Source organism: Arvicola amphibius, chromosome 4, assembly GCF_903992535.2.
Source record: "Arvicola amphibius chromosome 4, mArvAmp1.2, whole genome shotgun sequence".
In the NCBI taxonomy this organism is placed as follows: Eukaryota; Metazoa; Chordata; class Mammalia; order Rodentia; family Cricetidae; genus Arvicola; species Arvicola amphibius.
Window position 1 is genome coordinate 119344330 of NC_052050.1, and position 13023 is coordinate 119357352.

Genomic DNA, 13023 nt, shown 5'->3' on the forward strand with positions numbered 1-13023 from the left:
CATCAAAATTCCAAATAATCCAATTAAAAAATGGCATACAGATCTAAACAGAATTCTTAACAGAAGAATTTCAAATGGCTGAAAGACACTTATGAAAACGTTCACTATTCTTAGCAATCAAGAAAATGCAAATCAAAATGACTCTGAGATACCATCTTATACCTGTCAGAATGGCTAAGATTAAAAACACCAATAATAGCTTGTGTTGGAGAAGATGTGGCCTAAGGGGAACACTCCTCCATTGCTAGTGGGAGTACAAACTTGTACAACCACTCTGGTGGTTCCTCAGAAAATTGGGAATCAACCTACCTCATAACCCAGTAAGACCACTCTTGGGTAAATACCCAAAGGATGCTCAAACATACTATAAGAACATTTGTTCAACTATGTTCATAGCAGCATTACTTGTAATAGCGAGAACCTGGAAACAACCTAGATGCACCTCAACTGAAGAATGGATAAAGAAAATGTGATACATTTGCACAATGGAGTACTACTCGACAGTAAAAAAACAATGACATCTTGAAATTTGCATGCAAATGGATAGAACCAGGAGAAAAAAAAAAACATCCTGTGTGAGGTAACCAAGACCCAGAAAGATGAGCGTGGTATGTACCCACTCACAGGCGTATACTAGCTGTAAAGTAAAGGATAAAGAGACTATAGTCCACGTCCCCAGAGAAGCTGAATAACAAGGAAAACCCTATGAGAAATATATATAGATTCCCCTAGGAAGGGAAAACAGACAAGATCTGAGAAAATTGGGAGAGTGGGGTGGGAGGAGAAGGGAAGGCAGAAGGAGAGAAGGAGGGAAGAAGGGAAGGGGGGAGTAGAACTACAGGGTATGGAATGATATACATGGAGGAAGAACAGAGACGAAGAACAAGGAAAGAAATATCTTGATTTAGGGAGCCATATGGGGCTAGCAAGAATCCTGGCACTAAGAAATTTCCAAGAATCCACAAGAATAACCCCAGCTAAAACCCTAAGCAAAAGTGGAGAGATGGTACCTGAACTGGCCTTGCCCTGTAGTCAAATTGATGACTATCTCAAATGTCATCAGAGAACCTTCATCCAGCAATTGATGTAAGCAGATGCAGAGAACCACAGTGGAACATTGGGCTGAGCTCCCAAAGTCCAGTTGAAGAAGTGAGAATATGAGCAAAAAAGTCAAAACCATGATGGGGACACTAAGTTTACTTGAGCGAATGGGAGCTCACCAACTCTGGTCTGATAATGAGGTAACCTGGACCAAACTAGGCCCAAAATAGTATCAAATTAGGCCCTCTTAATGTGCATGACAGCTGTATGGCTGGGGCAGACTGTGGGGCCACTGGCAGTGAGACCAGGGCTTATCCCTACAGCTTGTTCTGGCTTTTTGGAACCCATTGTCTCTGGAGGTATACCTTGCTCAGCCTAGATATAGTGGGGAGGGCCTTGGTCCTGCCTCAAAGCGATGTGTTAGACTCTGTTGACTCCCCCGCATGGGAACCTCTCTGACGATGATGAGTGGATGGAGGGGTGGTGGGGAGTGGGGGGGTGGAGAGAGCAGGAGGAGGGAGGGCGTGGGAACTGGATTTGGGCATGTAAATGAGAACAGATAGTTTTAAAATAAATTAAAATAAAAAACAAAGCTTGGATAATTAAGAATGATCTATCTGAGGGTTTTTGTTTGCAAATGAAAGTCACCCTTTTTTACTTGCAGTGAAACAAATGTTTAAGATGTATTAATGAGAAATTTAAACTGTTTTTAATCTTGTTAATTCATCTTGCCATATACACTAACTTTTGCAATATTTTCTCTCCTCTTTAAGTGTGTACAGCCTTCTCACATGCTGCTTAGAGACCTTAATAATTCAAATGTAATATGTTTTTAAGAGTAACCAAAATGAGTCATCTCAAAATGTACTTCTTTAGCATATTTCCCAACACCTTTTCAGAGGTGTTACAGATATAGGGAATGATTCTGAAAAGTTGGACTTTTGTACAAACAAACTTACACTTGTCTCTGTTACCAAAAATCTTTTCATTGCAAAGAATGATTAGGGAAAACTCTTTGAAGAAAGACTTTTTCCTTTAACATAAGCTTTCCTATTACTGATACACCCACACTGAAGTTAATTTACTGGAATGTTCTATACTGCATAGAACTTAAGAAAGGGTGTCCCCAAACTGTAGCTGTCATCTCTTCTTCCTAAGAACAGTGGCCACATACTGTCCACACTGAAGAGAAGTGACAGCCGTGGACAGTGGCAATGTGCTATGACTAATTCCCTTTAATGTCATACCTGAGCACCACATCTCATCCAGAAGGTGGGAGAAATCATGTTATTCCGGTTTGAGTGTGGGATTCAGGAAGAAACCACATTATTTAAGAATACTGCTTAAACTGGCAGAATCTTAGCTTCCAAGGACTTTGTGGTATATAAAAATGTAGGATGCTGAGAAATGGTTGAGTATTGACCACATGTATCTGAAATGTCTTGTGCCTAGAATGTGACAATAGGAACTCTCATATAAAAGATAAATAGGTAAATGAAAATTATAACAGAAATATGGGGAAATGGAGGGTAGATCCAGGACAGATTTTTCTGCCTGTTTTTCAAAAGAGATAAAGCAATGGCATTAGAAAAATAACATAAACCTTGCTATTTATGTTTTAAGTACTAAAAGCCATATTAATTAATTTAAATAGAATGAAACGGAAAACAAGCCACATCTGTGAGTAACTAAAAGCCTCTAGGAGAGCCATGCCTGTGACTAATGGGCATCATTACAATCACTGACTGATATGACGGGTTTTCTCAAACCACAAATTACCACCAATGATTAAACATACAGTCATCATTGTGATTGTTTCTGAAACAGCTGCTCTCATCTGAGGTACAACTCTAAGAAGAACCCGTTTTCTCTTCAGCCAACTCTGGGCTAGGAAAGGAAGCATGTAGAAGAAGTTTTATTAGCTAAGGTGTGATTGGCAGTGATCCAAACTGAGGAGACAGTGATATTTGCGCACTATGAGCTGATTTAGAGATCTTGCTTTATGTCATATATAAACATATAAATATTTCATTTGCAATGTATACATACATCTAACCCTGAAAACAAATTATAGTTTTATCATGATTCCTACATTTGAATACTCTTAGACATATGGACATCTGAAATATTCTGCACATCTGAAGCATTCTTTGAAATAACATTTTTTAAAAGCCTTAAGAATACAGAAGTAGAGAAATATATTTATCAAAACAACATGTTACTGTGTATACATGTCAGGCAACACACTACTAAAGGCAAAAAATCTCACCAGAGTTTGAAGATCTTGACCTGAATGATGCACACTTTATGAAGTACTACTTCCCAGGCTGCAAAGAGGTATTTACTAGCAGGTTCGAGAGAAGCTTCAAGGCCTAGAGCAGCACGTGCTTCTTCAAATTATAAGTAACTGAAGCTGGGCCTGGGGAACACGTATCTAGACATAGCTGGTGAGCAGTTGGAAGCACTAACCATTGAACTTCTTTTATTTTATTTAATTACTACAATGTCACTAGTACTTTAACTACCTAGTCTATGGAGCAGAAAACAACACAGAGGTTATTTGCTTCAAATCAAAGTGACATGACTCATACAAAGTAAAGATGCTTAGTAAGACACTCCCCCAGGATACACGGAAGTGCCTCACATTTACTTCCTGAAGGTTAGAGCACTGCTCCAAATCAGCAGCTGCAAAAGCAGATCACTGTATACGACTGACCCTGGCCTAGACGCTTCAGCATTAGGATCCTGAATCTAAAGAAGGTATCTCTCAAAGCTTAATGATAAAGAAGAAAACATTAAATAATCTAATGGATAATGCACACCGTGGTCTATTTGTTAAAATAAAGTTAATGTTATACTTATGCTAGTCCCATACTTTGAAAGCCATGACTAAGCTCCTAGAAGCTTCCAGTCAAGTCATCCAAAAGCTGAAGGAAAAATGTTGTTTATATTTTTGATACGCAGCCATGTTGGTAAGCATCAATTGCTAAAGACAGGCAATAGAGGCAACTATCTTATTTAAATCTGGAAAGTGATATCAAGTATCTGAAACTATGGTTACAACAAGTGAGAAAACCTAGTCAGAAAAAGTATGCTAAAAAATTATGGAAAAGATATTTTTCTTTGAAATGTATTAAAATATCTAACATAAGACTTATAAGTATATTTATCTAAATTGATAAGAAAACCATTCAAATGAAGAAAAAGTCTTGTTCATATGTATAGTCCACCAACACTGTCTACTAATTTCACTTAGCATTACAAATCCTTCAGTACACTTCTGCTTATGTTATAGCTAACAGAACTAAACTACACAAACACTTCTGGGTCAACAGAGAAAGAAACAGAAAGACTGAATGAATGGTTTAGGCCTGTATTTCAGAGACTCTGCTAGGATGCAAAGCAGGAAATCAAACTTTTATTAAGCACCCCTAACACCTTTTTAATGAGCAACCACTTGCAAAGGCTTGATTCTCTCTCTTCTAGTTCTTCTAGGGCTCATGGGTCTACCCCTCCTCCCAGGGTTATCTCGAGGACATTTTCTGGCCAGATATCTTGTTGCACTTTTCAGCTAAACATCCTGTTTGTTCTTGTGCTCCCTCTGCCCCCCTGGTGGTTAGCTATAGGGTCATTGTTTACTCCATTTTAGCGGTGGTAATTTCCAACTGCCTGGGGGAAATTCCATTGTGCAGCAGCTAGGTATATCAGGGATTCCAGAAACTTGAATAAAGAAAGGGCATTCGGCATTATCTCCTCAGGAATGACTCATGTCTCTTGTGGGTCCTTCCAAGCATTACAGTTCTGGTGTCTGCTGGGCCAGATGCCTAATACCCAAAGGAAGAATATTAGCATCATAAACACTACTGAAGAACTGTTTTGCCATTTTAAATCCTCCTACCACTGAGTGAACAGGGGGCTATTACTGCACAGAAAAGACAAAGGAGGTAGATGTAGAACTGAGCTTCTAACATGACAGTAAAAAAAAGTGTGTATATATACGTATATATATATAATATTTTGGCTTTAACTCCTCACTAGCGAGACCACATAAATGACAGGTTACAGTCATGGCCTTTAGAAATGAAAATAGATTTTTCTAAGATGACCACATTGATTGTATCTTTCTTGGATTTCTTGGCATCCATGTGATGCAGCTCTAACAAATGCATTTGCTGATTCTGATATGCATGCACATGTAACGACAAAACCACCTCCAGCCATCTTCCAGTTGTGAGGACTCTCAGCAACACACTGAGAAGAGAATATTTGGAAGAATTGAGTCAACTGTAAGGCTAATAACTTTTTAAATCAAATGTATCCCTTCACGTGATTGCAATCAAGTTCCCTATTGTTGATAGTTCAAAGAGTCTTTATGTATTGTTTATCTTCATTACTACCCAAACATATAGGAGTTTAACAGGTAATCCTTAATGGAAATTATTCTAAAACACTGTTAATTATCAAGGTAATTGATTTATCTTCATATTTGCTTGTGAGAATTTAACTGGAGTAAAAGGAGCTAGTTGACAATTAGAGAAATCCCATACCCCAATCAGCTCATCTAGTTTTTCCTGGGGAAGTTAAGAATTTTAATCTGTTAGTGGGTTACAACGTGACAAATGTGCTGGGGCAATGGTGGCACAGAACTTGTGGAAGTGGCCAGTCAATGTTTGGTTCAACTTGAGACACATGCTCTATACTGCCTGGATTGGATAGTCCAGAGATCTATGGGAGAACCAAACACGGCTGGTCTAAAAAGAAAAAAGAAAAGAAACCAATGACATGATTCCTAATGATACTCTGCTACATTCATAGACTGCTGTCTTGTTCAGTTGTCACCAGAGAGGCTTCTTCCAGAAGCAGATGGAAGCAGGTACAAAGAGCCACAGCCAGACATTATGCAGAGGGAGAATCTAAATTGAAGGTCCCAACTGGGTCCCTACCCTCAGAGCTTGGGGAAGCTGGAAGAAGAAGAGGAAGAAGATGGTAGGAGTCAGAGGGGGTAGAGGACATCAGGAGAACATGGTCCACTGAATCAACGAAGCAAATCTCAATATGGCCTCAGAGACTGAAGGGACAAGCACAGGGCCTGCAAGGGACTGTACAAGGTCCTCTGTGTATACGTTAGCGCTGTCAGCTTTGTGTTTTTGTAGGACTCCTAACAGTGGAAGTGAGTGTGTCTCTGAGTCTTTTGGCAGCTCTTGAGACTCTTTTCCTCCCATTGGGTAGCCTTGTCTAGCCTTGATATGAGGGCTTTTGTCTTATCTTGTTGTATCTTGTTTTTTCCTGTTTGGCTTTCGTTTCTTGGTGGTGTCTTTTCTGAACAGGAAACAGAGGAGGAATGGATCTGGGGAGAAAGAAAGTGGAGAGGAGATAGAGGAGTGGACAGAAGGGAAACTATGATTGGGATGTATTATATAAGAGAATAATCTATTTTAAATCATTATGAGACATCACCCTCAAGATGCCTTAAAGGAAAAAGAGGATACAATTTAAGCTACTGTCAGCTTAGTCAAAGCATTCTATTGGATTCACACTAAAGGTAGCAATTCATAAAATGAGGCACTGACTGAGAAGCAAACTGCCAGGCAGCAACAACTCAATCATTCCAAGATAAACCTCAGTTTATATCCTAGCTAAGAATGGCCTTGATGCAGGGGGAGGAGCTTGGTCTCAATGTGTGATGTGAAGTGCTTTGTTGTCGTCGCCAATGGGAGGTCTGCCCCTTTCTGGACAGAGGAGGAACAGATGGTGGGAACAGACAGGAGGTGGGGAAAGGGAACAGGAAGAGAGATAGGAGGAGAAACTGTGGCTGGTATGTAAAGTAAATAAAAAATGTAATTAAAAAAAGAAATTCAAGTTTCTTTATCTCTAGCTATAAAAGATTGTTCAAGGTACATACGCCTTTCTTCCTTATTTCAACTATCTACAACATATAGTTATTATTGAGACTATTTTCTGCAGAAAGATGAGTAAAATTTTCTAGCTCTGTGTCTCTACAGTTAAAGTCTCGGATGAGCAAGTCCCCGAGACTCCAGATCCCTGAGTGTCTTTGCTTCTGCTATGCCTCCACATGTTTGCCACTGCCACTGCCTCTGGTATCTGGCATAGGGTGAATGGGAGTGAGGAATAAAGAAATAAAGAATAAAGAAAAAATCAGAAGGAAACCATCAAGAGAGTGTGTGTGTCTTTTCCTTCAAAAGTCTTCTCAATCCCTGAGCTGCTGAAGGCTGCTGGTCCCCCAAGACATATGACCTGTAAATCTTCACTGGAAATAGAGGAGATACTTAGACATTATAATGTCATACATAGAATAAGATGTCGAAGACATAATTACAAATAGTTGATTAGTATCAAATTACTTACAGGGAAATTTGCATCAATCTATAGCAATATTGAATATTACGTCAGAGGATTATTTTCTAAAGTAACATTTTCCTTAACAAATTAGATAAGAACCAAAATACAAAACATGAAAATTACCTTAGTTTGTCAAGAAACCACAAAACTGTTGTTTTTAAGTAGGAAGTACTAGTAGACAATGGAAAAGAAAACAAATAATTACAGGTATGTAGAGTCCATTATAGAGGTTGCATCTTAAAATTTAAAACTAGTAATTATAACTCAACAGAGTTTTATCAGAGAGGTCACATTAGATAACTGTAAATGAATAATATGGCATCTCAATCATTCTTAGATTTATAAATGTGTATGTATCTGTGTTCCTTGGAACGTTTAAGAAAACCAAATATCACTATATCAAATAAACTTGGATGATGCTACACACCATGTTTACCTGTTGAATATTCATCGTACTTTACAATGCTATATCGTAAATAAGCTAACTAACCAGAAATCTATCCTATTCAAATTTACTAGACTTGAGAACACTTTCCTTACTATGTAATTGGGAATGTTCATCTGTATGTCCTGATGAAACTTACTGGGGTTATCTATCCTTAGGAGTGAAGTTTAAGTTATTTTCATCACTGTTCCTATGCTATAAAGTGGATAATAACCATTTTTATACTATAAATAGAAAGCTCAGTCAAATCTCTAACATTAAGTGAGCTCACTCTTAAAATTTTTCCTTTAATGGTAGAACTTAAACATTTCCTGATTCAACAGCAAAAAGAATATGTAGTTTTAACAATAAAGTATACATATGTGTGTGTGTGTTCATTTCCATTTAAAGTATGTCAAACAAAATATTTCTATAATAGGTTTTATTCAAGATCCATTTTAGTAAAATGAATAAAAGTGCATGTAATTTTGTATTTCTATATAAATATAAAAGAAATATGTTTATATATCTGAAGCATACTTTCAAAAATCTGACTAGATGATGTTAGACTATTTAAAGCATGTAGAGATAAAAACAAGTCTATATTACTATGTGTACTACCTGTTTTCAGACTCAAAATTTAATGATAACTATGTCCAGAAAATAATCTAAAACAAGAAGGATCCCAAGAAATACTGGATGGTAGCTAGAACTGCTTTATCACAACACTCCTAGAAGGGCAGAACTGACACAGTGAGCTGGTACATGCAGGAAGTACAACTTCATGTACACAGAGAGTACTCAGCACATTCCTCTACTAGGATGTGGTCACCACCACAAAGTACACAAGCTCATGCACAAGATCAAGACACTACATACAGCTGAGATCACAGGGTCATGCAGATAACAATAGCGTGCTAGATCATCGTACCAAAAGTGTGCAGATGTTCTCCCCCACCCCATGAGCCACTGCCAGCAGTTGCTATGGAGTTTGGTTACCCATATCCGTGACATGAACGGTGTCCTTTGGAGAATCTTGTTCCCTGTGGCTGTAAGTATTCTTATATTTATATTTTAATGATGTTTGCTATGAACGATCTTAAGTACAAAACTAGAAATCATGGAAAAGTACACTTTTTTATAATACTCAACAATTATATGCACCTTATCTCAAGCAGCTATGATAAACACCATTTATATTTGAACATATCATCAACAATAATTTATCGTTCACTTAGATGAACCCAGAAAAATATGTCTGATGACAGTGCTCCAGTGAGTGGGGGAAAAATAAATCTCCAAAAAGTACTTTGACTCTAGCATTCAAAAATCTGTGTAAGAACCACCCCATGACCTGGCTAATTACACTCATATTGCCAAGTTCTACATGAGAATATCTTTCTGATAACTTTCTTTTATGTGACTTTGATTCTACAGGCTTTATTTTGTAAACAACAAACAAATTTATAATGAAAATTAGAATATAGTCATTAAAAGGTTTTCCCCCATTTTTCTGAACACATTAAATGAATTTCAGTATTTAAATGCCTTTTTTGGAGTGGCCTATTTGTCCTGTAAGTGTATTCTGGTAAAAACAGGATTCTATTTTCCTATAGGTAATACCTACTAAAGTATCACTGATATTCACAAAATCAGAGACGCAGAGTCTGGAGCCACAGACATCTGGATTGGCTCAGCTCTGTGCTGTTTGGCAGCACTATACAGACCTTTCAGAATAGTGAATTATTCAAGAACACTCTATGGTATTCTAAACCAGGCCCATGAGTAAAAAAAGAAATACAGCCAACTCTCAATAACAATGGAAGGTAGGATGGAAAAGCAAACTGACAATCTGAAAATATTATTTTGATCAAATACTTTAAAAATTCAAATCATCATCACATTAAAAAAGGACTTGAATACCACCTTTTTCTTACTTCCCTCAAAACACTCTTGGAGTTATTAACAAGAACTCTATTGTATAATGCACACAGTTGCAAACATAGAAACATACTTTTGTGTCTAACTTTTCCCAATTTAGACACTTAAAACTATCAAGCCCATTTCCTGATGTGTGACTTACCAGCAATGACATCTCTCTCTCTGACTGCACTACTTGGCACTTTCTAAGTTATACTTTACTTACAATGGATCATTTGCAAATCATACGATTAAAGATGATAATTTGATTTAACATTAGTATAATTTATGACAGAAGCCAGTGAGACTTCATAAACTGAGTATAATAAGATGGGGCTTACAAAAGCAGTCTCTCCTGATTCTCACACATTCTGGAGCAAAACGCTACCTTCCCTAAGTGTCCTCAGTTCTTCTCCAGCAATCACCACGCAATTGCCAAGCAGACCAAAGCAAAACATCAGAAAGCTCACCATATGTGCTGTTTAATCAGCAACCAGTAACAGTCTAATTATAATTAAAACACAAAGGCTCTGAAACTACTCCAGTCTCTGAATAACTATAGTGAGATCACTGTACAACACACGTTTGCCACAGAACAAGACCTGAAGGGTGATATGCTCATATTGCTATCTGTTTACACAGAAGATGTTATGAAAAGAAATTATACTCTATAACAAAAGACACTGGGAATTATAATAAAGGGATAAGTGATAAACTCTAATTTGTGATAATTCATTATTGTTTATTACAGTTTATAAGTGGCTTTTTACATTATAATGGCTTTAAATATATAGTTTGAATGCTAGCTTTTAATAAATTATTCCATTTTAATTAAGAATATCATGAGTTTTTTTGGGCACACTGTTTAAGGTCCCAGCACTCAGGAAGCTGAACCAGGAGGATCAGAAGTTCAAGGCCAGTCTGAGTAACAGTAAATTCAAGACAGGCCTGGGCAATAAAAAAAAAAAAAAGTCTCAAAAAGCCCAAACCACAACAGTAACAAGAAAAAAAACATTAGAATTTTACCTACTTCTTTAAAACATTGATAAGAACAAAGAATGATAACAGGCATCTGATTGTCAATATTACAGCACATAATTTGCTACACTTGTAAGAATAAAACTAAATGATTATGTGTATGTTTAACAATGATATTCAGTTTTATAAGTGTACAAGAAAAACTTAACAAAGAAACTATAAATAGTAAGTAAAAATCAATTTATTTAAAATATACTGTCACTGGGTTATTTCATTCATAGTTATAAAGGCAATACTTAGATTTAAGCTTAAAATTAAAAACTGGCAAAATATTTTCCTACTTACAACAAAATTGAGATAATTTTTTTTTTTTTTTTTGGTTTTTTGAGACAGGGTTTCCCTGTAGTTTCTAGAGCCTGTCCTGGAACTAGCTCTTGTAGACCAGGCTGGCCTCGAAATCAGAGATCCGCCTGCCTCTGCCTCCCGAGTGCTGGGATTAAAGGCGTGCGCCACCACTGTCCGGCTTCAAATTTAGATAATTTTAAAAACTTCTTGGATGCATGACTTACAATTCTTTTCCTCCCCCTTTAAAAATGTATTTATTTATGCATTTTATGTATATTGGTGCTATACTAACATGTATGCCTGCATAGAAGAAAAGGACATCAGATTCTATTATAGATAGTCGTAAGCCACCAAGAGGCTCCTGGGATTTGAACTCAGGACCTCTGAAAGAGCAGTCAAAGTGTTTTTCTTAACTGTTGAGCCATATCTCTAGCCCCCAACTTAAACGACTTTTAGTAACTTTATAACAAGTTAAATCATCTTAAAATAACTATTAAATTAAGATAGTTCTGGTTAATGTTCCCATAGTAAACAATGCACCCAGAAGCAGTAACTTCCAAGATCATTTCATTTCTATTTGGATTTGGAGGCATAAGTCCAGTAGATGTGTAAGCATTTCTGAAACTTTTAATTTTTCAAAAATACATTAAAATAAGATTAGGAAAAGGTGAAGGAAATTTTTCTTTTCACATTTTCATTGTTCCATATTATGAAAGAAGTAAACATCATTTTGAAACAGAATCAAGAGGAGGTTTTAGATAAGGTAAAACTATGCTTTCTAATTAAAAAATATTATGTTTGTACATGTGTATGTGCCTGTTCCATGACACAAGTGTGTAAGATAGAAGGCAACTATGAGGAGTCTGTTTTCTCCTTTCACCTTTGTAAGAGTTTTAGGGATTGAACTCAAGCCGCCAGACTTGCATGGCAAGCTCGTTTATCTGCTGAGCCACCTTGCCAGCTAAAGTCATCAATATTCAACATCTTGATACAGTACACTAGAATAATGTTTTCTGTGATTATCTTTAATAAAGTACATTACTACTAAATAGAATAGATGGAAAGATAATGGTGCAGATATAATTTGATGAACATATTACATGTTCTCATTAACAAAGTTTTGTACTTCCTGGTAATATGTACCTTAGACAGGTAGAGTACTGTATACCCTCAGGATGCTGCTATAAAATGTTAGCAGGTGGAAAGATTAGAATATGATCAGGGAAGGCAAATAAAATGCATTATGACATACAACAGTAACAATACTTGGTTTTTCAGAGATTGGAAAGGCATTTTCAATTACTTTTAATCAGAAAAGTCAGCCAGCCCAAAGCAAACAATCCTGTTCTCTCCTTACCTCCTCTGGGTTGGCATTGAAGGTGAGGCTCCCTTCATCCAGCTGCAGGTACAATTTCCTAAAAGAGAATCCTAAAGGTGGGCTCTTATTGTAAATAGAGCAGTGACCCCAAGTGGATTTACACAACCTAAAAAATAGAAAATAAAACCAAAGTTATAACATTTCCTAAGATAAACACACATTCACATGATAAAATTCTAAAATTAGATGACACAGAATTAGATTCTGCAGCTGTCAGAACACCATCTAAGAATGGAGTCATGCAAAGAGAATTCTGAGTGCTTATGAGAAAACTCCAAGAAAACAAGTCTTGTGACCTCAATTTCTTCAAAAACATGGACTTGTTCTTCAAATATGCTCTCATGCCCCTCCCAGGGGTAGTGGATAGGAGGTTTACTTCAGATATCCATTACAAGTGGCTACTGCTGAGTGTTATAGGCCTCCATGGAAACCATGTTTTGCCATATAAGCCTGTCTTTGTGACTGAACACCTTACTCATGGGATTCTTCTTAATCCTCAGAGTGTAAGCCATCTGCTCTGAATAAAGTTGGCTATACAGGAGAGTTTAGTGCGCCTCATTTTAGGTTCCTTTCTCCC

General features: G+C 36.9%; 1 protein-coding gene across 3 annotated transcripts in view; it reads right to left on the reverse strand.

The window, feature by feature from the left end:
• Fbxo8 (F-box protein 8) overlaps positions 1-13023 on the reverse strand; it is a 58312-nt gene that overhangs the window by 13118 nt on the left and 32171 nt on the right. For 2 of the 3 annotated variants that reach the window (XM_038325283.2, XM_038325281.2), the window contains exon 3: positions 12426-12552. In XM_038325283.2, coding sequence (XP_038181211.1) covers positions 12426-12552 — 127 coding nt within the window. Of the gene's footprint in view, positions 1-7524; positions 7573-12425; positions 12553-13023 lie in introns of those variants that run through there. The other variant, XM_038325284.2, reaches the window with a different exon arrangement.